The 23,012-nt window shown below is 35.8% G+C and overlaps 3 protein-coding genes across 3 annotated transcripts; 1 reads left to right on the top strand and 2 right to left on the bottom strand.

Moving 5' to 3' along the window:
- Positions 1–1,901: 1,901 nt before the first annotated feature.
- On the bottom strand, positions 1,902–3,912 carry LOC121796360 (BAG family molecular chaperone regulator 3-like). Its single transcript, XM_042195212.1, has 4 exons — positions 3,341–3,912; positions 2,579–2,835; positions 2,347–2,493; positions 1,902–2,260 (listed from the first exon to the last, which is right to left on the bottom strand). Exons 1-4 carry the CDS (start codon positions 3,555–3,557, stop codon positions 2,060–2,062), a joined length of 822 nt encoding a protein of 273 aa, XP_042051146.1. The 5' UTR covers positions 3,558–3,912; the 3' UTR covers positions 1,902–2,059.
- Positions 3,913–8,960: 5,048 nt separating this feature from the next.
- LOC121796330 (lysophospholipid acyltransferase 1-like) lies at positions 8,961–13,598 on the bottom strand. The gene is made up of 8 exons (XM_042195172.1): positions 13,099–13,598; positions 11,804–11,859; positions 11,134–11,354; positions 10,629–11,037; positions 9,991–10,076; positions 9,564–9,627; positions 9,364–9,476; positions 8,961–9,276 (listed from the first exon to the last, which is right to left on the bottom strand). The coding sequence occupies exons 1-8, from the start codon at positions 13,404–13,406 to the stop codon at positions 9,136–9,138; spliced, it is 1,398 nt and encodes a 465-aa protein (XP_042051106.1). The 5' UTR covers positions 13,407–13,598; the 3' UTR covers positions 8,961–9,135.
- Positions 13,599–16,747: 3,149 nt separating this feature from the next.
- LOC121796309 (protein EMBRYO SAC DEVELOPMENT ARREST 30-like) lies at positions 16,748–22,305 on the top strand. The gene is made up of 11 exons (XM_042195138.1): positions 16,748–17,143; positions 17,336–17,559; positions 17,663–17,750; positions 18,781–18,851; positions 18,933–19,021; positions 19,103–19,346; positions 19,646–19,758; positions 19,838–19,928; positions 20,359–20,487; positions 20,862–21,415; positions 21,582–22,305. The coding sequence occupies exons 2-11, from the start codon at positions 17,371–17,373 to the stop codon at positions 22,003–22,005; spliced, it is 1,992 nt and encodes a 663-aa protein (XP_042051072.1). The 5' UTR covers positions 16,748–17,143; positions 17,336–17,370; the 3' UTR covers positions 22,006–22,305.
- The last annotated feature ends 707 nt before the right edge of the window (positions 22,306–23,012 follow it).

The following is a 23,012-nucleotide window of genomic DNA, read 5'->3' as shown; positions in this document are numbered from 1 at the left end:
ACAACCTAGCTGATGATATCATTACTTTTTAAGTTTTTATACATTATAGAATGGGTAAAGCATGTAATAGAACCACAAAATAGAAAAATACCTTGTTGGAAAGCTGACTGCTGGTCGCTGGACTGTTGCTGGAAGGTGCTCGGTTGCTGTAGGTGGCGGCGGCGGCGGCGCGAGGGTGGCGGCAGCGAGGGGGTGGCGGCGTCAAGTGGCTGGGCGGTGGCTGAGTCACTGAGTGGGGATGATTGTGAATAGGAGGGGCTGTAGGGTGCAGATTGTGAATAGGAGGGGTTGTATGGCTGGGCGGTGGCTGAGTCACTGAGTGGGGCTGGAGGGTGCTGGCGGGTGCTGGCTAGGCTGCAACAGGCGGGGGCGGCGCGACAGTGGCGGCGGCGCGACGGTGGGTGGCAGATTGTGGAAGGACTGAAGGAGTAGAGATGAAAAGCGGCAGATTGGGGTTGTGGAATTAGGGTTTAGAATTATTGGGGTTAGAATTATTGAGGTGGGCTGATTGGGTATGCAAAATTAAATTAAAAAATAAAAAGCCCAATAAAAGTCAAAATTAGCACCAAAAAGTCAAAATTGGGCTAAAATACCGCTATTGCGGGATATGGTAGCGCTATGGCGCCACGACCGCCACGGGTATGGCGGCCGCCACAGAAAAATGCTACGTACCGGTGTGGCGATAGCGTTTTCATTAAAAACTGATATGCTATAGCGCAATATCCCCGCTATAGCCGCTATTTGACAACATTGGCCCAATGACTCTATCATGATTATAATTTAAATTTTCCTATGCGAAAGCGTTTCAAGAATCACAATAGTTAACCCAAATAAAATGAAAATTGGGAGATTATTTTATATACGAAATTTGCTATGAATTATTAAAGAATCATTAAATATATATAGTCTAATTAGTTTTCTCATATATGTGGGCCTCTTTCTTAGCTATGTAATCTGTCATCCTAAATAAATAATCATTCTATCTTTGACTTTTATTTAAGAAATGTAAAGAAAAATAAGTCGCAAAAGTTAGGTAAATGTAAATGTAGATCATTTTTATAATAGTGGTACTATTAACTTTATATAATAAATTATTAGTGGATGATATTCCATAAAAAATAGTAAATAATAGACGGAGATTGTACTTTTCTTTTCATCACTTACTCTATTCTTCTAATGGTTTAAAAGCAGACTTAAATCCATGACATATACTTTATTAGATGTTGCGAAAACATAAAGAGAAAATGAGATAACTAGTGAAATTTCTCACGCCTAAAGAAAATAAATGAATAATGAACGATAGCCTGTGGGCTTAAAAGTCAAAACAAAGATTATATTTTGAGAAAAAAAAAACAGTGTAGTTTAGTGAGTATTGTCAAAAAGATGATTAAATTTATGGTTGGTTCATTGTTCCATCAACTTTTGCTGTACCAACAAAAACATTGGAATCTTTGTGTAGCAGATTAGGTAATGATGTTGTCTTCATCAATTACACCGAAATCCTAAATTATTTTCCCACAAATCGAAAAAATGTTTATTTATGGAGTACTTATTCTGGTATTGAACGTAAAATCATCGGTTGAACAAAAGATTTTAGTTTTATTTAACTCAGTAAGTTAGATGTTCGAGTCATCTTGCATACGTGAGTGTGTGATTCTAATAGTACTACAAAAATGGAGTATATATTTTTCTGAATTATGCTAAAGAATTATTTAAAAATGTAGGTAAATCAAAAGTAAATTGCATGTACTATTACTATTAAGAATCCCTTTAACCTCCACTTTACACCAATTTTTATATACAAATTGGAAGAAGAATTTCACTTCACATTCTAAACAAATAGAGCATCATACAATCACCAAAATCTTAGTGCAGAAAATTAAAGAATGGAAAAACAATCATATTTCCCAACACCATCCATCCATTTATATATATATATATATTCAAGATTTAACAGAAAACATATGTGCATAATACTTTCTATACCATTAAAAATCAAATTATATAACTTCTTTTTTCATCACAGCAACTTTCTTGAACTTGAACTTTCCTTGGTTCATCAGAATGTCTCCCATTTTGTTGTAACCACCACTTGCCCATGATTGAAACCCCCATTAATCTTCTTCATTTCTTGCTGTTTTTGGCAAGTTTTCGACACCGGTTCCTTGTAAATCTTCTGGTATTGCTGCATATTTTCTAGGTTGGAATTCCTCATCTTCAGCATGTCAAGAGTTTCTATGTACCTCTGCACCCTTTTCACCTTCAAGAACTCATCAAAGTCAAAACCAAAAAAATAAAAAGTGATTTTCATCTTATTTTTTATTATAAATAAAATAAATATGTAACCTGCATTCTTCTCTGGAGCTTTACATCTCCATCAGCAACAATTGCATCCAACTTTATGAGCTGTTTCATCAACAATTCAATCAAGCCCAAAAAAACTGTCTCCACAACTTTCTTGCCTCCATTAATTTCCAATTCAATTGCTCCCACCTACCAATTCACAACCAATCACAACTCTTCAATTAAAACTATTATCAATAAATGAATCAAATTATTTTCTCAAGAAGAATGGTACCTTTTTTGCAAGGGCATCAACCTCAAATCTGATCTCTGCAATCTCCTTTGATGCCTTGTCCAATTTAGCATTCTTTCTTGATTCAAGGCATCTTCTCTCTCTACTCACTTCATCTTCAACCATCACAATCTTTGAGCCATCTCTTACACCAACACTATCAAGAAATGATTTTGAATCTCTCTCCTTTTCCTTGTAAATCATCTTCTGATCTTGTGTGTGCACCCCAGTTGCCCCTGCCACCATCTTCTTTAACTCACCTGCATCAAAACAAAATTCAAATCCCACATTCAAGAACCAGCCAAATCATCATAAAAAAGCAGTCTTTAGCAAAAATGGCATGAGAGTTGATCGCATCTTAATAAAAATCAAAATCCCACAATCAAGAATCAACCAAATCATCATAAAAAGGCAGTCTTTACCAAAACTGACTTGAGAGTTGAACACAACTACATAAAAATCTAAATCCCACAATCAAGAATCAACCAAGTCATCATAAAAATGCAAATAACTGGCTTGAGAGCTGATCACAAACTACATAAAAATTTAAATCCCTCAATAAAGAAACAACCAAATCATCATAAAAATGCAGTCTTTACCAAAACTAGCTCGAGAGTTGATCACAACTATAAAATTTAAATCCCCACAATCAAGAATCAAATCATCATAAAAATGCAGTATTTACCAAAACTGGCTTGAGCACAACTAAATTAAAATTGACTCAAACAGTCAAGAATCAAATCATCATAAAAATGCAGTATTTACCAAAACTAGCTTGAGAGCTGATCACAACATCACGGTAAACTGAGCCATGTTTCACTCGAACTTTGATGTTTGAAACAATGTGATTACAATCTGAGTTCCTCTTCTGCACCAGCATCCCACCTGGCCGGACTTCCCACCCTCCGGCGACCTCGCCGCCGCCGGTGGGGGATTTGTTGGCCTTGTTAGGTTTCATCCTCAAAATGTAGTCTTTGTTCATGGTGGTGGGAATGTGACACCTTAGCTTATATGGTGGTGAAATGTGTGAAGAAAGATTGGGAAAAATAAAGTGACAAGAAAATTGGATGAGATGAATTTGGAAGTGCTTGTGTGCTAAGCTAAGAACATATATATGTAGGAAGAATAGAACCAAATTCTGACCCACAAAATGTCAGAGCAACAACAACAACAACATGGTGTCTTAAGTTATGTACTATATACTATATACTTACAAAATCCCCAAGGTTTAATAAAACCACACAAGAAAAGAGTAATTTGTTAAGAAATATGTGTTTCTAGCTAGTTATAGATGGATGTGTTCTTGGAAATTTCAGAAAGAATATGATATATAATGAGGCTTGGTAGGATTGAATTCATTCATACATGTATATATAATATATATATAGAGGGGGTGGGGTGGGGTGGGTAGGGAAAGGAGAATATGACAATATGTCTTGGTTGGGTTGTTGCTAGTTTTCTTTTTTCTTTTTTTTTTGTTTATTGGTTTTTATTTCTTTTTTTTTCGTCTGTTGTTTTGTGTGTTGGTGTTTGGTAGTACTATTTAATGTTAATTTGATGGAAATCATGAATTTTAATCTAGTAGTTTATGCACATTATAAACGCTGCATTAAAATTATAGCAACAATTTGGGGAGAGAAAAAGTGTAAAATAAAAAAGCTGGTAGCTTTCATATGGCTTTGGTCACTATTGGATTCTTTGCTTGGATATGTCTTCTTTATCCATATTAGGCATTAATATCGAATTATTAATGACTTTTAATAAATTAACCTTTTTGGCTTCTTTCTTCTATTATAGCTAGAGATCTACTCCTACATCAAAAAAAAAGTAACAAGAAAACAAAATAGTAGTCGTATTATATTGAATGAACTATATATAATTATATTCAAATATTTAAAATTAGGTAATAAAATGTCAATTTGATTATTTTTTTAGATTTCAATTTTATAAATAAATTTTAAAATTTTAGATTTTAAACTATCGATATATTTTTAAAATAGTCCAAGAAAATAACTTTAATGGAAAAAGCCGTAGTGTGGCTGAATAATTTTATCATTTCTGATAAACTAAAACTAGTATAGTTTGAGTTACATTGATGTATTTGCCCACTATATATAGAATTATATACTCCATGTTATTTCAATGCAAAAACATCTGAATAAGAAATAGACATTAAATATAAAATGTACTTTGATTTAGGTATTCTCAACAACATCATTTAGCACAATCTCTATGACCTCAACAAATCAAGAATAATTAATATGCTTTATGTATTTACAACTCTATATATATCTCTCTCTCTCTCTCATGGTTGGTATATTGCAAAGGTGTTCCCTGATCTAGTGAACATCTGTGGAGTATTGGTTGATAATGGAGAGCCACTTTTGTATCTAAAATGATTAAAGAGGATGAAAAAAATAGTAAGGCTAAACGAATGGTAGAGGAATCAATTTCTTAAAGCAACTGTTTTCAAATTTGATTGGTGAGTGAAATTGATTATTGTGGGATGATTCATCCCTAGACTATTATTGGCTTTTATCAAAAATTTAAAAATTTAGGGTGTTGGTTTGGTTATTTTTTGTTTCATGGATTATTTCTTTTTCTTACCTCTTGTGGTTATCGAATTTATGTCCTCTAAAATAGATAGACGGATGTGACAATTATCACGTACAATCCTTGGCTGTTATTTTTGTGTTGTTATTGGTATTTTTTAATAGTGTATAAAGATACTACAAAAGGTAGATACTTTTCGTAGCAAAAGGCACAATCCCAACTTAATTTTATTTCATCATTAACCATGATGACTTTCCATTTTCTAGATTAGTATACTTCAAGTCAAGATAGAACAAAAAGGAAAATTTTCACTTGCAAGCATAATACTAAAGCATCCATATTTAAATATTTTAGCAAGTGCAATGGGTATATGTGCATTAAACTATTTCGACTTAGAAATTAATTTGAGACAATGATGATATAATTGGCTAAAACTTATCCTAACTTTCAAGAAATTAAAATTTTACTAAGCTTGCCATTAAAGAAAATGGAAGACTCATTAAATGACGCCAGCAAATAATTATGCAAAAAGAAAATTGATTTTATTATTAGTAAGCTGAAATCTGTGAGAAGTCAGCATCGAAATTTCAGAGGATAATTATAAGTTAGTTGTGATTTCAATGTGCCAGAGAGACACACAAACATCACAAATGCACAATCTCTACAAATTTAAATGCTCTGTCACATTTAACTATTTATATGCTTAAATATTCCTCCTACCGGTAGTGTTCCATCGATTTAACAGATTATAACACTCCAAAAAATTATAATAAATACAATTTGATACTGTATTTAATTTTAAAAGACCGATATATAGAATTAGTCTTGATTTATGATCTCGATCTTCCTTAGGTAACAATATTAATCTCAGGTTAATTTAATTTTGAGTAATGAACACTCCCTCAAATTAAAGTACTAGAGTAATGAACAAGGTTATATGCATAGTTTTAGTTATAACACAATTAATGTTAAATCTTTTTATACCAAAAAACCTTCGTTCATATATCTGTGTTTGAACTAATGATTAAAGAAAGTACTAGCACCAAATTTTATGTGATCGATATCTGAATTTAGGTCCATATGATTTTTTTGTAATAAAAATATTATTTCATTTTTTTTATTTTGCTACAACCACTAGTATCGATAACTTGAGGTAATGAAATACGTGTTTGTCAATAATCACTAGGATCCTCACATTGTTATGTTGATTACCGATTAATCATAGTCCTGCCTATTTATTCCTCTCCACCTACTAATAATTAATTTAAACAACTAAGTGATTAAAGATAATCTCTTTTCTCCAACATATCACTAACAACTATTCCCCTCGTCGTATTACTTATGACACGTTTTCTTTCGGGTTAGCAGAGTTAAAAGTTGTGTGAATAATATAAATGTTTTAAAAATTGCAAAAAGTACTCCCTCATCCATATATAGGATGTGTTTTTTTTATAGAATTTAATAAATTGTGTTAAAAGTGAGTTGAGTAAAGGGGGAATAAAGTAAGAAAGGAAAAAAGTTGAGAGAATAAAGAAAGAGAAAATAAAGTTACACAGAAGAAATATGTTTGCTTTTTGCGGAAAAAAAATGACGCAACTACATTGAGACTGCCTATGAAGAAATACGACTCAGCCACAACAGAGAGATGAAGGGAGTACTTAAAGACTAATGCATGTCACGAAAAAAGACTACTTAAAACGTGTTTTGTTAGTGTGTTGCTATTTTAGTTTGTACATCCTAGTATTTATTTATACTATTGAATTGTCACCAATCTTAGTTAAGTATACTCGAATTTCTAGACTTTAAGCATTTTGACACACACAAGAAAAATGATTGTCGAGTAGAGTATTATTTTCGTGTTCAAACTATGAGCGTGGTAAGAATATTAAGTGCAAGAAAACGGTATGCTGATGCTAGATTTCCGGGCAAACCAAATTGATACCTCATGCAAAGTTTGGGATTCTATAAAAGTTACTTAAACTTTGGTCCATTTTCAAGAAAAGGCTTCAAATTTCAAATCATAATGTCACATTTAGTATAAACAACCAAAACAACTCCAACAACACAAAAAAAAACTCTTAGATTCCTAAATAATTGCAATAATAATAATAATTTGTCACACATAAATAAAACACTCACATATTTTGATATATATGGTTGAAATTATTTGTGTAGAATTGCAGCTTATCCTTTGAGGAGTAGGGTGGGGTTAAGGCCAGTTCATCAGCTTTCTGAGAGAATGACTATACCAATAATGTTGTGGATCAGCACATGTTAAACTTCGAGAAACAAACACTTTTCTATCTCTTGCATGAGAGAGAGGTCCATAATTGATGATGACATTATTACAATATTTATTTATTCACAAAATTGGCTTCCTTAGTATGCCATTCGAGCCAATTAATTTTTTTTAAAGAAGATCAATAATGGTTATTCATTTACCATTGTTGTTTTAGTGACTTGCGGCCTACTGATTGTGGCCCGAAAGGCCGAAACACGTTACACGACTTCAGATGCTATCCTTCCGCACAAAATTGGTTTCAAAGTCAGTCATCCAAGCCAATTACTTTTTCAAACAAATTAATCAGTAACGGCTCCCCATATACACTTGTAGCTTTGATGAGTCGAACTTATGGCCTGTTAATTGTGGCCCAGAATAAGATAAAACGCCTTCAGATACTACCTTTCCGCAAGTGGGGCCCACAGATAGGGTTGTGGGAACTGCCTCCATTTCATGTGGACAAAACAAATTTTAGTCTAGTAGGGTTTTAGTGTTAGGGATGAAGGAGAATTTAAGAGTTATGTTTGGACTTTTGTTTTTTTCCTCTTTTTTTGTTTTTTGTGAAAATTTCAAAATGACTAGTGTTAGAGGAACCAGAAATTGATTTCATTCATGTTGTTGCCAGTTGGATTAATTGAATTATATATCGGTTGTTTTTTTGTATAATTTGGTTTGAGGTGGATTATTGGAAACTTTATTTGATCTTGACACCAGAGACACTTTGGATCACACATGGTTATATTCTTATTTGATTGGATTTAAAGATTAAGAAATCAATGAATATTAAAAGTTAATTATTTATCAACAAAAAAAAGGTATTACCTAAACTTGTATTTCGATCTATTTCAATTCTAGCCAAAACTAATAATGGAGTTGTATAGTATAGCACTTGGATTTTTTAAGTCTAGTTACATTCCATGTGTCGTTTGTGAGTCATTGGGAAGCAAGCCTGTGTCCTCTGATAGTTTTCCACAATTTGGCTTTGATTAAAAAATATATTATTCTCGACTACAAATAATAATCTCATTTTTTTTATTTTAGTTGATCTAAAATATTAGTCTCATTTCGTTTCAGATAAGTTTATCTCTAATATAAGATGAGATTCACTTCCCACTAATAATAATATTATTTCAATCAATCTTTTCTCTATGTTTCTCTACTTTGTCAATTTTGTGGTAGTATTACAATAAAGGCTAAATACTAAAGAATTAATTTAACCACAAAATAGGGCAAATTCTCAAAAACATCATGAAATTTAGTCATATTCTAATAATTCTCATAATTTTAAAAATCAGCCAGAAAAATCATGAAGTTTGAATTTGTTGACAGTCGAAAAGTCATGTGAATGTCACCGCCAATGAATTCAACAATGTCATATGTTCATAAAGACAGACCAAAACTTAACCAAATTTCATGATTTTTTCCAGCTATTTTGACCAAAAAATTAATATGAAAATATTTTTAATATTTGAAGTTTATAGAAACTGAGATCCATTCCCTGGTCACTTACCCTTGCAAAAAAAAAGAAAACACTCAGTTTGATTTATGGAGTACATGAAAAAGACCATAATTTATATTATGAAAAAGCAATTCGATGCTTGGGATTTTCTTGCCAATGGATAAAATACAAAGAAACAATGAGATGCAGATGAATCTAATCTCTTTCTTGTCAATTAATCTCAACCCAAACCTCTCATGGATGAAACGGTGGAAGCAATTCGAGTTTTCACTCAGCTTTTCGAGCTTTTGATCGAGCTGGCCTTGCCGGCTTGATGATTTTTCCTAGCAGGAGCAAGACAACTGGAAGAACAGTACCAATGTAGTATACACTCCCATATGCAGTGAGCGTCTCGTGCAGACTCAGTACCTGTGTATCGTGTGTACACATCAGAGTTGCTCATGTTATCATTTGTCTTGTGAAGCAATGAGTATAAAATTGGAGAAGAGAACTAACCATGAAACCAACGGCTGAATAGTTCAACACGAGAAGGGTGTAAATGAAGTTGAATAAACCGAGTAGCTTCTTAACCAGACCTGCTTGGCTGGCTTGCTGCCATCTATAAAGAGCTGCTCATGAATGAATGATGTTAGACATTTTGCCTTCGAGAAAATGCTTAGCCATCATAAGTAATGTTAACACTTAAAAGAAGATACCTCTTGAACCAGCAATCATTAAAGCGGACTGAACAAAGAATATGATGTACCCGGGATACAGTCCCTGTGATGAATAAATTAAATTACATCAGTATATATATTGCTAATCTCAATTCAACCACCTGTATAAATCTGTCAAGGAAACTTCTGGTACAGTAAGATATTGTTGACGGATACATATATAGTCTTGAATAGACTAGTCAAGAGCAGATGTAAAACATGGAAGATGGAAGCTACACTCGATTGAAGAGTAGATACATTTACTTGGAAAATTGTGTGAATATTATTATACAACAGTCGTAACAATTTGTTTGTTAAAATTGCTCAATTCTTAGCTTTAGAGGAGAACTTGGCAGCTTGTTAGACACAGATTTACAAAAGAACAAACAAAAACACAACACAGAACAAGGACGAGATTTATACTTACATGCCACACTGCACTCACGGTTTGAGTAGCTAGCAACTGGAGGAATCCCGGTTTCTTGCCTTTCTGGATCAGCCTCTCATAGACATCTAAATAAAACAATGATTAGATGGATATTAAATTTATGTTTGGATAATCAAAAAAATAAGACAGAGAGCTATAGCACAGCCATATCCGAATCACATGGGCAACATATTTAGTCCACCCCTATCACAATCCTGCAAAGCTCTTTACAGTTTTTCTAGCATTTCTTGTTAAACAATTAAAACATTATCAAACTACAAGGCTTAAGTTGCACACTGATGAACGTTAATTTAAATATCTAGGAAACAACTAAAAGAGTCAGCAGATTGATTAGATTGACAACAAATTAAATTCCAGCCAATCTCTTGATCAGATATTATGTAGAGTATCTTTGTGAAAGTGCTTCAATTAGGATTGTGGAAACGTAAATAGAAGATCATAATATCTAGTTTGGTTAAACAAGTCTAAATTAGTACTCCATTCATCATGGTCCTATGATTTGGAAAAAGAAGTCGTCAAGTAAGATGAAATGCATCCAATTTTCATCAACAGGATAATGAAAGGAGTTGGTTCTTTCAACCAGCAGGTATGCAGTTTATAAATGAAATTGAACTTACAGTGCCTAAGCCAGGTGCTGACTTGAATATTCCACACAAGTGGTATCTGCACTGCACTCTTGGCCAACTCGAGACCTAATATATCGACATTTATTGCACGGTCCCATTTGGGTTTGGGTGGATTTGAATCTGTCCAGCCACTGAATCCCAGTCCGGAAATAATAGTAGAAGCTTCTGAAATTGACCAAATAAAATAATACTTCCAACGAGCAGTGAAACCTGACATGTACTGGTAACTTAACTTCTTTAAGAACCCATATTCTTGATACACTGGCTCTGTGAATCGAGAAAGTGGGAAATGTGGTACAAGATACAGATACAAGCCCATGCAGATAGCAGATTGCAGAAGGGCTCTGAGAGTTGCGAAATAAGGAGAGGGTGACCGTCCCTTATCCGAAGGCTGCCATATCTATTAAAGTTGATATTGGAAATCTATTAGTACAAGTTTGTATGTTCCACAAGACAGGCAAAGAATTGACATAATAAAAGAAATAAAATACAATACCCCTTTCCTCTCAGTCCATTCAATATAGTCTTTCATTTCATAAACAGGACCTGCAAAGTGACTTCCACAACAGAGGCAGTAGCCAAAGTACTCCAATAATGATGGCATCTTCAGCAACCGATTTTTCTTTTGTGCTTCACGTAGATCCTCATCTTTGAGGATTCCATCATTGTAGTTTATGACACATGATATAATTTTCAGAGTTATCACCATCAGAGCACCTGTAAATTGCGAACCCCAAGGACATGAACAAAAATTCACTACAAAATGATGGAAGTTTTATCCATTTGAATGGGAGTAGGTTAAATAGATAACTTACTAAAAGAAAACAACAATAGTTCGTACTTTAAAATTGATGAGCTACTTATAACAAATAAACACCCATATAGGATTATTGGTTATGTTTACTAGAGTGGACTATCAGAAGATAGCAGACAACCAGGTAAAGGAAGTTGAAAAGGATGCAATTCAAAAATGTACATCAGTTGACGAATGCAAAAACATGGCAGTATTACTGGGTTCCGAAACTATGTGCTCTAGAGAAGTTCTTTACATAGGTCATAGAGTTTCACTAATGCAGGTTAACATCAGTAATGGACAAAGATAAACCTCTGAACACAGAAACGGAAGAAAGTCAAAATTCAGCAATAAATAAATGAACCAGTCTGACCTGTAGCGTCAATACCTCCTTCCTTCCATGCATCACCACTCATGTAGTAGACATGGCTACACAGGTATGTCAAAAGTCAATTTATAATAAATGCACAATTTAGCAGTGAGCAAAAAGGATCAGAATATCATATGTGATCTTTTAATTAAAACAAATGAATGCTATATCATACTTAGCACCATCCAACTATTTTATAACCCCCAAAGGTGAAACAAACCGTAAATGTATATTATTCCCCCATCCAGCATAAGAGAACTAAAAAATAGCAATTGCAAGTCACTTTTAAGGGCATATAGAACCACTAAATAGAGAGAGGCCCCCATTTCTTTTATTTCTTAACCAAAACAAGATGGCTGCAGTTGACAGTCAAACTGGTGACTTGCACTCTTCTCACCAGTGTGTGAGTTAGTTCAGTTATATCTTGGATTTTTTTTATAAAAAAAAATCCAAATACCAGGGTCTGAACCTCTGAGTAATAATGTGATAAGGGCACACCACATAAGAACTCAGAAGTCAGAACCCCATCTACTGATGTCTCCACAAAAATGGCATCACTTGTTACCAAAAAAATTAGAGTTAACACCATGTGAGTTCACTTTCATGTGCCTAAGATAGCTGCTAGTGAGTGTAAGAAAATAAAATTAGATGGTGTTAAATGTAAAAAAATTAATGATGAAAATTGAGTTTACACAATTATGTCTTTTTTATTGGTCTTCAACATCTGAAAGTAGAACTCAAGTTCCTTCAAAATGGATACGGTATATGCTTTGCTTATGAAGTACCCATCTCGCAGCTGGCTTTTATTTACAGCCTTTCAAAGTACTTTGCTTAAACGAGTAGGTAGAGCTAGAATTACAACTAACTTAATCCATCGCATCAATTATAAAGGGTAGCTTCTAGCATTTCAACGGCAAAAGATAGAACACTTCTCCAACCTCTAAAAATCTACTTAAACCTATCCATAGTGTAAGACCACAGTACTGAACAAGCATGCAAAACAACACCTCACACAAATTGGAAGATAACACCTTACAAACATGGAGAAGAAAGTACCAAATTTTCAATAATTGTATTGTTTTCAGTTCCAATTACCACAAAAATACCTTACCAAATGGAAAATAGCATCTATGCTTGAATTGAAATTTTAAACATTCCCCTAATCAAATGACAATCCTTCTGATTCTTCATTTCGCTTCCGCAATTCAAAACAAAATTCTAGTATATTCTAAAGCAAAAAAGGCAACAAATAGATACGAAAACCGAACAACAAGGAACGAATCAAAGCTGAAACATACCATCCGATAAGGTATCCAAACGCCAGGAAAAAGGTAATAATCCCACAGTACTTTCGGCAAAGCGCCATCGACGCGTAACCTAACAGCATCGGCACGACGAAATGCAGATTGGAGGAGAATCCGAACGAGAGGTACGACAGAACAGCCCCGGTGGTGGCGGCGTAGAAGTGGCGGGCGGTGGGGCCACCGGGGAAGAATCGGTGGAGGAAGCTGAGAGGAATGGTGGCGACGAAGCATAGAAGGAAGCGGAGGACGGGGACCGAGACTCCGATCGCCAACGCCATGGAATCCATCTCCGGCAGCTCCATTTGTGGCGCCGTGCCGATTTGGTGAATAGGAGGAGTGGCTGTAGCTGTAGGGCAAGCGCCGGCGACTTGAACGAGGTGATTGTGATGGTATCGAAGGAGAGACAGAGTCAAGTTTGAAGCTTTTGTAGAGAGAGATTTTGGAGGGGAGAGAGAGAAGAGCAGAGAGCGGTTAATCAATTGTTAGGTTATAATCTAATGTGCAAATATATTACACTCTAACCAACCACTATAGACGACGGCAATGTTACATAAATGATATTCCCTCCATCCGCGATAAACCGAATATGCCGTATTTATCCAAACTTTCGATATATCCCAATATATACTCAATACTCTAAATAAAATGGTAACAATATTCTAGTACATAGATAAATACGATATACCTTCTTCGATATGGGTGCATTAAGGTCCTTAGAGCATCCTCATCCGTGCTCTTGCCAACGAGCACTGATGTGGGCTCGGACCCGCTTTTACTCCCTGCTCTTAGGCAAGAGCACAACATTCACATCCGTGCTCTTCCGCAAGGACAAGCTCAAGGGTCTCACCATTCTATTATTCAATTTACATAAAAACATTTCCACAAAATTAAAATGCATTAAAAATATCCGGAATACTATTACAAATTACAAAAAAATTTAAAAATTACATAATTAAAATCCTAAAAATTTAAAAACTACATAATTAAAATCCTAAAAATTAAAAATTACATAATTAAATTCATTAAATTAAAAAAACCCACTACTCGTGGCCGAATTTCGTCAAAATGTGTTTGATTAGGTCTTCTTGTAACTCAATGTGGGCTCGGGTATCGCGCATTGTGTTCCTTGTTTCGATCCTCACGCCCACCGTCCTATGCACACCTCGGCGTGGGGGAGACCTCTCGGTTGAGCTTCCGTCTTCATCCTCGTCGTAAAAGCTAGCCGTTATCGGTCCTTCGTCAGCTATAATCATGTTGTGCAAGATAATATGTGTGTACATGATGTCGGCGATATTTTTCACGTACCACAGTCGAGACGGGGCCTTCACAATGTTGAATCGGGCTTGAAGGACCCCAAGAGCTCTTTCGACGTCTTTCCGAGCGGACTCTTGACGCTGGGCAAAAAGAACCCGTCTCGGGTCTTGCGGGTTGCTGAGCGTCTTCACGAAAGTCGACCACCTTGGGTAGATACCATCGGCAAGATAGTAACTCATGTGGTATGCATTTCCATTGACGGTGAAGTCGATCGCCGTTGCTAAACCATTCAAAACATCATTGAAGAGTGGTGAAGAATAGAGCACGTTCAAGTCGTTGTTGGATCCGGCAATACCAAAATATGCATGTCAAATCCATATGCGGTAGTCGGCGACCGCTTCAAGGATAAATGTAGGATCGCCGCCTTTGTGGCCGCTTAAGTGTTGCCCCCTCCAAGCAGTCGGGCAATTCTTCCACCTCCAATGCGTGCAGTCAATGCTGCCAAGCATACCGGGAAAACCATGGACTGTTTCGTGAAGACGAAGCAACCGTTGGCAATCATCGGTGGTGGGTGCCCGAAGGGATTCCAGTTGACTCACCGACATGCAAATACTCGTCGAAGAGGTCAGCCGTTTGCTCAGTAGCAAGTTGTCGAATGACACACGTACACTTCTGCAACCCCGAGAGACTTTGCCGACCGGTTGCATCTGTACTTGTTTGAAAGTATTCAGCACGGGCGGATAATGTGTTGACAATACGCATAAACAAACGTTTTGACATGTGAAAACGACGCCGAAAGTAATCTTCCAGAAACTGCGGCTGGTCGGAAAAATAGTCGACAACGAGCATTTCGTTTTCTCCCTCCCGGTCACGATGGATGTAGCGGCGAGTTGATCTAGTTGGTCGAGGAGGAGGGGTGAGGGTATTCGCGGTGACATAGGCTTCATAGGCGGCACGATATTGTTCATAGTATTCTTGTTCTTCGCGCTCCGCTTTCGCAATGAGATTGGTGAAATTCATCTGAGAGGGTTTGAGTGAGAGAGGAAGATGTAGATAAGTTGTATGAAAAAATATGAATGAGAGATGAATGTGAGATGATTTGATGTGAAAAATGGATGATAAATGTGTGTATTTATAGATGATTTTGGGAATAAAAAAATAAAATAAAATAAATTCCACAAAAACGGTAAAAAAATGGGCATATTTTTGGGAATCTGAAAAAATATATTTTTTTAATTTTGGTATTATTTTCGATTTAAAAAAAATGAATTTCCAACGGAAATGTCGTTGGCCAATCAGAACGCGTCACGTCAGCTGCTCGCTATCACGGACGTGCTCGATGCATCGAGCAGCGCCGCGCTAGCGGCAAAAGCGCAGCGGCGAGCAAGCGGTGCCGCGCCGCTGGCACGGACGGACGGGTGTCCACTCACCGCTGTGGATGCTCTTATACTCTCTTAGTCTTAAACATAACACTAATATCAGCCATTGGATCTATTAATCTAATGACTATGATTAAAAGCATCGACGTACATTATTATATCATTTTCGTACATTAAAGGGCAATTTGGGTATATTACTGTTACCTCATTTGTATGGATTAGTACATTAACTTAATGTATATATTAATTTGTCATTAATGTAACATTAATGTGTTTTAATGTATATGTCCCTTCTACATAATATAGATTATAATTTATTGAATGAATGACGAAAGTTATATCTATTCCCTAAGGGTTTAGCAATCCATGAGGTTAGGGTGCAGTACCGACTCAGTAACTCAACGTTCACTAAGGTAATCGTGTGGATACTATATCCTAGCCATATGAATAAGTTAACCCTAGGGGACTGGATCTAACTTCCTCCGACTAGTGAACGTTATGTTAATACGATGGTACTACACCCTAGCCCCATGGACTACTAAACCCTTGGTGAATAATGTTAACTTTCGACCCTAAGGGAATTAATACGATGCTACATTAATGGATAAGTGATGTACGATATACCCATATTAATGTACACATTATCATGATGTTCGACTCATGCTTTTGTGAATTTGTAGATGCTATTTAGTATAGCTTCCATTCACAAAAGCATGAGTCAGAAAGTAATGTACGATATAACCGTGATAATGTGTACATTATTCAGTCACCTACGCACATTAATGTGTGAGACTCGTACATTAAAATATTATTTTCATACATTAACACACCATGTACTAATAGAACATGATGTACAAATATAACTACGTCAAATAGCGAAGTCATGTACAATTGTGCTTTACCATTTTTACCCTTTAATGTACGAAAACGATATAATAATATAAGTCATTTGTTTTAATCATAGTCATCTATCCCTTATTATAAATGGATGCACTCTATTATCCAGTTTCAGTGGGATAGGAATTTGATTTCTTAGTCAAAATTATTATACAGTAACAAAATTTATGAGAAAAAAATTCATAAAATATCGAATGATCGGAGCTGCCGACTGCCATCTCAACACTGTAAATCTCTAAACCCCATTCACTCCATCTCTCACACTTCTCAAAGCGAAGCTGAAATTGAATCAATCCTTGAAATTTTTATGGGGGATTCCATCGCGACATCGATCCAATAAAAGAAATACAAATAATAGACATGGTTTCGTGATTTTGACGAAAACCGGATTTTTTTGTGGGGTTATTAAATCTGCATTGGTGCTTGCTGCATTGGGAATTGATCTTCCTTTCTCTTGAATCAGCTGTTTAACTTGTTACTTGGCGCACTGTAGCTGAGCTGCGATGCAGGTTTTCTACTTATTTGCTCGTTTTGGATTTTATTTCTGTGGCAATTTGTTTGATCGGGATTTGGTTGAACTCAATCCAGATCACGTTAGGCAGGGCAGTATTCATATATTGCAATTGCGGTTGGTGTTGATTTGCTTGTGTTGGACGGCTATTTGATTTAGTTACTGTGGGTTTGTTGATTCTGCATTGCAGTTGTAGGGTGAGAAAGTGTTGGAGATTGGTTTGGTATGGCGTGGTCTGAAAGGATTAAAATGAAATCGAAGATAAAATGGGCGGCTCTTGTGGGACTAGTGTTGTCGTTTACTTCGATATTGGTGCATTTGTTCCTTGCAAAGTCGAGTGCCAGTCTTGTGATGTACAGTGCAGTCACTGCTTTCACTGAGGATTTAACTCACTTTGACGGCCCCATCAGAAAGGTGAATAATTGCTGGGTGCTTTATTTTCACTGATGAAGAAGCTTGTATGGTTCTCTTTTGAAATGTGTTGTTGATACATGGATGTTTGTCGATGCGAGTGTAGGGTGTTGGTTATAGAAGGTTGTGGGGAAGAGCAAATGCTTTGGAGCACTTGCAGCCGTATGCAAACCCAAGAAGTACTCCATATCTCGGTAATTTTTCCAAGTTGTTGCTATAGGATTCATGAGTTTCTAATTGCCGTACTTGTATGAATCTTGTTCTTAATTGAGTTTGTTTGTTATGTTTCGGATAATCCTCATGTTATGTGTGATCGTGCATTGTCTGTTTCAGCTCTGGGACTTTTTCTTGCCGTTATAATTTTCTTATATTTGTGAATTTAAACAAATGATGGTGCAAATTTGCACAGCTTGAAGGAGTTTATACTATGATTCTCATGACTTATTAACTTTCTTTAACGTGCAGCTTTACGATTGCCTCAAAATAGCGTTGTAGAGAAAAAAAAGTTATTGCATTTCCGTGTATATACAAGTTGAAACAAATTTTAGGCTGAATGATTTTGAGGGTATCTCTTGGGCAGTATGCTAGGGACAATGAATTCATAGTTTGCATGGATTAGCATGTATCTTCCTGATACTTTGCCGTACTACTAGTGCTACATGAAACCAAAGCCGCTTTTCTGAAGATAGATAGGATGCTAGAGCCTATAACTGGGTAATCTAATCCCATTCTACTTATGATCTGACTAAGAACCAGGTTGAAATTGATTTCAACATCATCTATAAGAACAATGTCCTAATTCATGTACCCTTGGAAGTAAGATGTACTTTTCTGTCACTTCCTTTGGACCGTTTTTATATGCTCAACTGAAGATCTTTCTTGAACTAGAGTAGCAATCCTTCAATTTGAAATGTTTCATGCACTTTCTATTTGTAGCCAATAAGCTAGTATGAGCTTGATAAGAATTTATTGTTCACTAGGTGTTGAGGCAATTCAGTTTTCCTATATTTGTTTCTGATGCTGTATTGAACTTACTAAGTGATTGCAATTAGAAAATCCACACTTGTAATTTTAGCTTTATATGAACCCTTGATATATTCAATCAACTTTAAGTTGAAGGGAGGTGGTTTGCAGCTTGCTTAAATTATCTCTCTGTGATATATTCTTATGTGTGAACTACTGCTATTTTTTCAAATCTGAGATCTAATGGCATCTTTGTTTCAGTTCCCAATAAACAGAACAATGGTTTCATTTATGCTAAAATTCATGGCGGCTTTGAGAAGATTAGAACCTCGGTATTCTCAGTTTACTTTTCTATTCTTTTAATTCACATTTCGTGGTTAATGTGATGTTTTAATTGTTTTTAACTTTGCTAGATCTGCGATCTTGTTGCTGTGGCGAGGCTTCTAAATGCTACCCTAGTCATACCAGAGATCCAACAGAGCCTTCAATCAAAAGGCGTCAGGTTTTTATTAAGTTTTTGTAGAAATCATTAATAAACTCCAGTAGCATTTCCAATTACTGAATTGCATTTAATACTCCACAGTTCCAGCTTCAAGAGTTTTTCTTACCTTTATGACGAAGAGCATTTTGTGGAAGCTCTGGCAAGTGATGTAATCGTTGTAAAGAGCCTACCATCTCACTTGATGGAGGGCCGGAAACAGAAACAATATCCAGTCTTCAAACCCAAGAGTTCTTCCTCTCCAAAATTTTATCTGCAAGAAGTTTTACCAAAACTAAAGAGTGCAAAGGTCATTGGCCTAATACTTAATGATGGAGGAGGCTTACAGGTACAACATATGTGTAATTGTCTTTTTTCATTACATTCTGACTTGTTGTACAGAAACTGTGTTCACCTGATATTATTTTAGTTCTTGGGTACTATCAAGACTGCAGGTGAAACGATTAGGAATCATTGTCTAAGTCCAGTCAAAAAGTGAAGTTGTAAATAGTTTGTCATATTGTTTGAGTAAAAGTGTTGTGAGTTTTGTCAGGAAAGTTGACAACTAAGCTACCATGAGGGTAAAACTCATCTTTAAATGATCGATAGTGGCTTGTCTTGTAACCTTTGCTCTATATTTCTGATCAGCCCATCCTCCCCTCAAGCTTGGTCGAGTATCAGAGGCTCAGGTGCCGAGTTGGATTTCATGTGCTGCGTTTTCGTGCAGAAATTTTGGAAGTTGCTCATCAAATGGTAGCAAGGCGAGTAATCTTTGGTTTTATGCACATCTTTAAACAGCTGCTGCAGTATAAGCTCCTGACGTGTAGTTCCATTCTACAGGCTACAAGGTTCTGGTCAACCATATATTGCTTACAATCCCGGGTTGAAGAGAGAGACCCTAGCTTATCATGGTTGTGCTGAACTTTTTCAGGTAGTTAATGCGTCTTGATCCTCAATGCTCATGGTTTTTCTTTATTTGTTTCCTTGCTTCCACTTTTCCCCCTTCATTCTCAGTTATTTTGAATAGAGGTGGTGGGATTGGATATTTAGAGATAAAAATGTGTATTTTGAACAACTGAGGTTATATTTTGGAAGTATCATCAACTGTGATTTTGATTTTGTATGCTATTTGCTTGTGGTTAGTTGAAAACTTAATGTATCTTGTATTGGTTTGTAGGTCATAATACAGTGATGGATTGTTTAGCTATTGTAACTAAATAAGTGATGCATAAGTCTTTCACATAGTTATGGGAGGATATACACTTGCTGCAAACACAAGATTATTACTGTGGACTTTGTTGGTTTATTTTATACTTATATCAACTTTGTCCTACTCTCAAAATCTTATATTATCTGATCAGGACATACACACAGAACTCATTCAGTACCGTCGAGCACAGATGATTAAACAAGGATTAGTTAAAGAAGAGCTAAGTGTGGATTCATATGCTAGAAAAGGAAATGGTTCTTGCCCACTGATGCCAGAAGAGGTATTACTTTCTCGTGTTTCCTTTCTTTTTGTCTTCTAGTCTGGGTATTTATGTTAATAGCTAAGAAAGTGTCGTGTTAGTATTTTGTGCTTCAGTCCTTGCCTTTTGATGTAGTGGGTTCTTAGCTGTTCCTTGTTCTGCTAGATTGAGATATGGATATGCGTTATCTGGAAATTCTCGACTGTTTTTTACTTCTTCCATTTGCTTAAAATGTTTTCAAGTTATTTTGTAAGATAAAAAGAGGAAAATAACAGTATTCTCGGTCAAAAGCTATAACATACGGTGTATGGAATCAAACATGAGTCATACAGCATTTTGCTATTATATATTCCTACTTGAAGCATGATGCTAATTTCATATCTAAAACAATTTAGGTGGGACTTCTCCTTCGAGCTATGGGTTACCCTCCTAGAACAAGAATATACTTGGCAGGTTCTGAAACCTTTGGTGGTCAAAGAGTACTGATTCCTTTACGTGCCATGTACGCCAATTTAGTGGATCGAACTTCTTTGTGCAGTAAACAAGAGTTGGCAAATGTAATTGGCTGGGAAAACCAACTTCCCACGGATTCTTATGTATTTCCAGCAAAAAAGAGTTCAAAGCAACCAAAAGAAGATTGGAAAAGGGCTGGTCCGCGTCCCCGTCCTCTCCCTCCGCCTCCTGATAGGCCAATTTATGGACATGAGAGAGAAGGCTGGTATGGGTGGATTTTGGAAAAAGATTCAGAACCAGACCCTTCCCCAAATGATTTAAGGGACCAAGCTCATCGTTTGCTATGGGATGCTCTTGATTATATAGTCTCTCTGAAGGCTGATGCATTCTTTCCTGGTTTCGACAATGATGGTAGTGGATCTGCAGATTTTTCCAGCTTAGTCATGGGACATAGGTTGTTTGATATGGCCTCAACTAGAACATATAGACCCGACAGGTATATTGCCCGAATTTGATTTATTTAAGAGTTTGTTTACTAATTGCTTTTGTGTTTTGCTCTGAGTCCTTAGCTTTTTCTGGGATGCTGGGGACTATGGTGTTTCTTGATCATGTTCCGTAAAATTGTTACCCCGTCAATGACATTTTCCTGTACATTTATGCAGGAAATATATTAGCGAACTTTTAAACACCACCAGCGATCACATTTACCGTCCTCCACGCAATTGGACTCTTGCTGTTAGAGAACACCTCAACAAAAGCATGGGAGAAGATGGCATTGTGAAAGGGTTTCGTCGGGTGAAGCCAAAGTCATTTCTTTCGCACCCCCTGCCCGAGTGCTTATGCACAACCATCAAGCGTGCTGATCTTAAGCAGTTGCAGAAGAGCAGTAAGTATAAAACCATATACGAAGGGCAAGTTGAGTGCCCCAACGGAATTGCACGAGCTGGGCCACGAGAGAGCAGCGATGAGGATACCGAAGCACAAGAAGATGAAACTGATACAGATATTATCGAATCTGATGAAAGTAGCCAAGCTGAGACGATTCCCTCCATGGAGCAGGACGAGGAAATGGACCCCGACGATTAAGGTCAGTGTATAGTTACAACTCTGCTTGATATGGCCAATCGATACTGTTCTATTGAGTCGAAAGAGTGGACATTTTCGTGAAGAGTGTAGCTTTTCGAGGCGATAAGAAGGCTTCACTTGTCGAGTCATACACAGGTTTTGAATATAGCTTTAGTTGAATATAGATTGATGATAATTGATAGAGAATATATGGCATACACAGATTTTCTACACATAACTCAGCAGTGTACATTTTTTCATTGGTTATTCTACATTTTTGGAATACTACTAAATAGTGCCATTTTGTGGTTTCTTTTCTAAGGCGTTGATTATATCTGTAAATACTCTGTTCGTCTTTCAAAAAATAGTTTTATGTTGTCATTGTTTTGTAATTTTAGTCCATCCATCAAAATTAATCCATTTCTAACATTGTAAATTAGTGAATGTCTAAGCCTTATTGTGTTTTGTTACAGGTCCAAAATGAACTCACAATAAAGGCCTCTTAAAGAAGATTTTGAAAAATACAACAATTTTATAAAGTTAAAAATTATTGCCTTCAATAATATAGGAGTAATGTGTTGCGATTTGAATACAATTATTTAGCTCCCATGGTTTGGGTTTGTTCTCAATTATCTCATGACTAAAAAACTCACATTGCTTACATGTATTCCTAACATATTATTGATATTTTTCAATAAATTTGCATTATTTTCTTTATAAAAAAACGACATTATTTTAACTCATTGTTAGTGAATCATATATAAAGTTGCGAGAGTAATTACAACAATTCAAACTTCATATTTTTTTGGGTAATTTTCAAAGTTGCATGACAGTTCAAAATTTTACCATACTTCGTCATTTTTCCAATAATTTGCCATTATATTTTCAAAAGTATAATATTGTAGTAACTTCTTGTTTTGATCTTGGTTTCATTGCAAATATGTCTTATTAATATCTTACCATTGAGCTCTCCACCTATAAAATATCATACCCATTAAAAGGATATATTATTACCTCAAAATTTAATA

Source organism: Salvia splendens, chromosome 3 (genome assembly GCF_004379255.2).
Source record: "Salvia splendens isolate huo1 chromosome 3, SspV2, whole genome shotgun sequence".
Lineage (NCBI taxonomy): Eukaryota > Viridiplantae > Streptophyta > Magnoliopsida > Lamiales > Lamiaceae > Salvia > Salvia splendens.
Note: the sequence above shows the minus strand (reverse complement) of the source record. Positions and strands in the feature narration are given on the sequence as shown.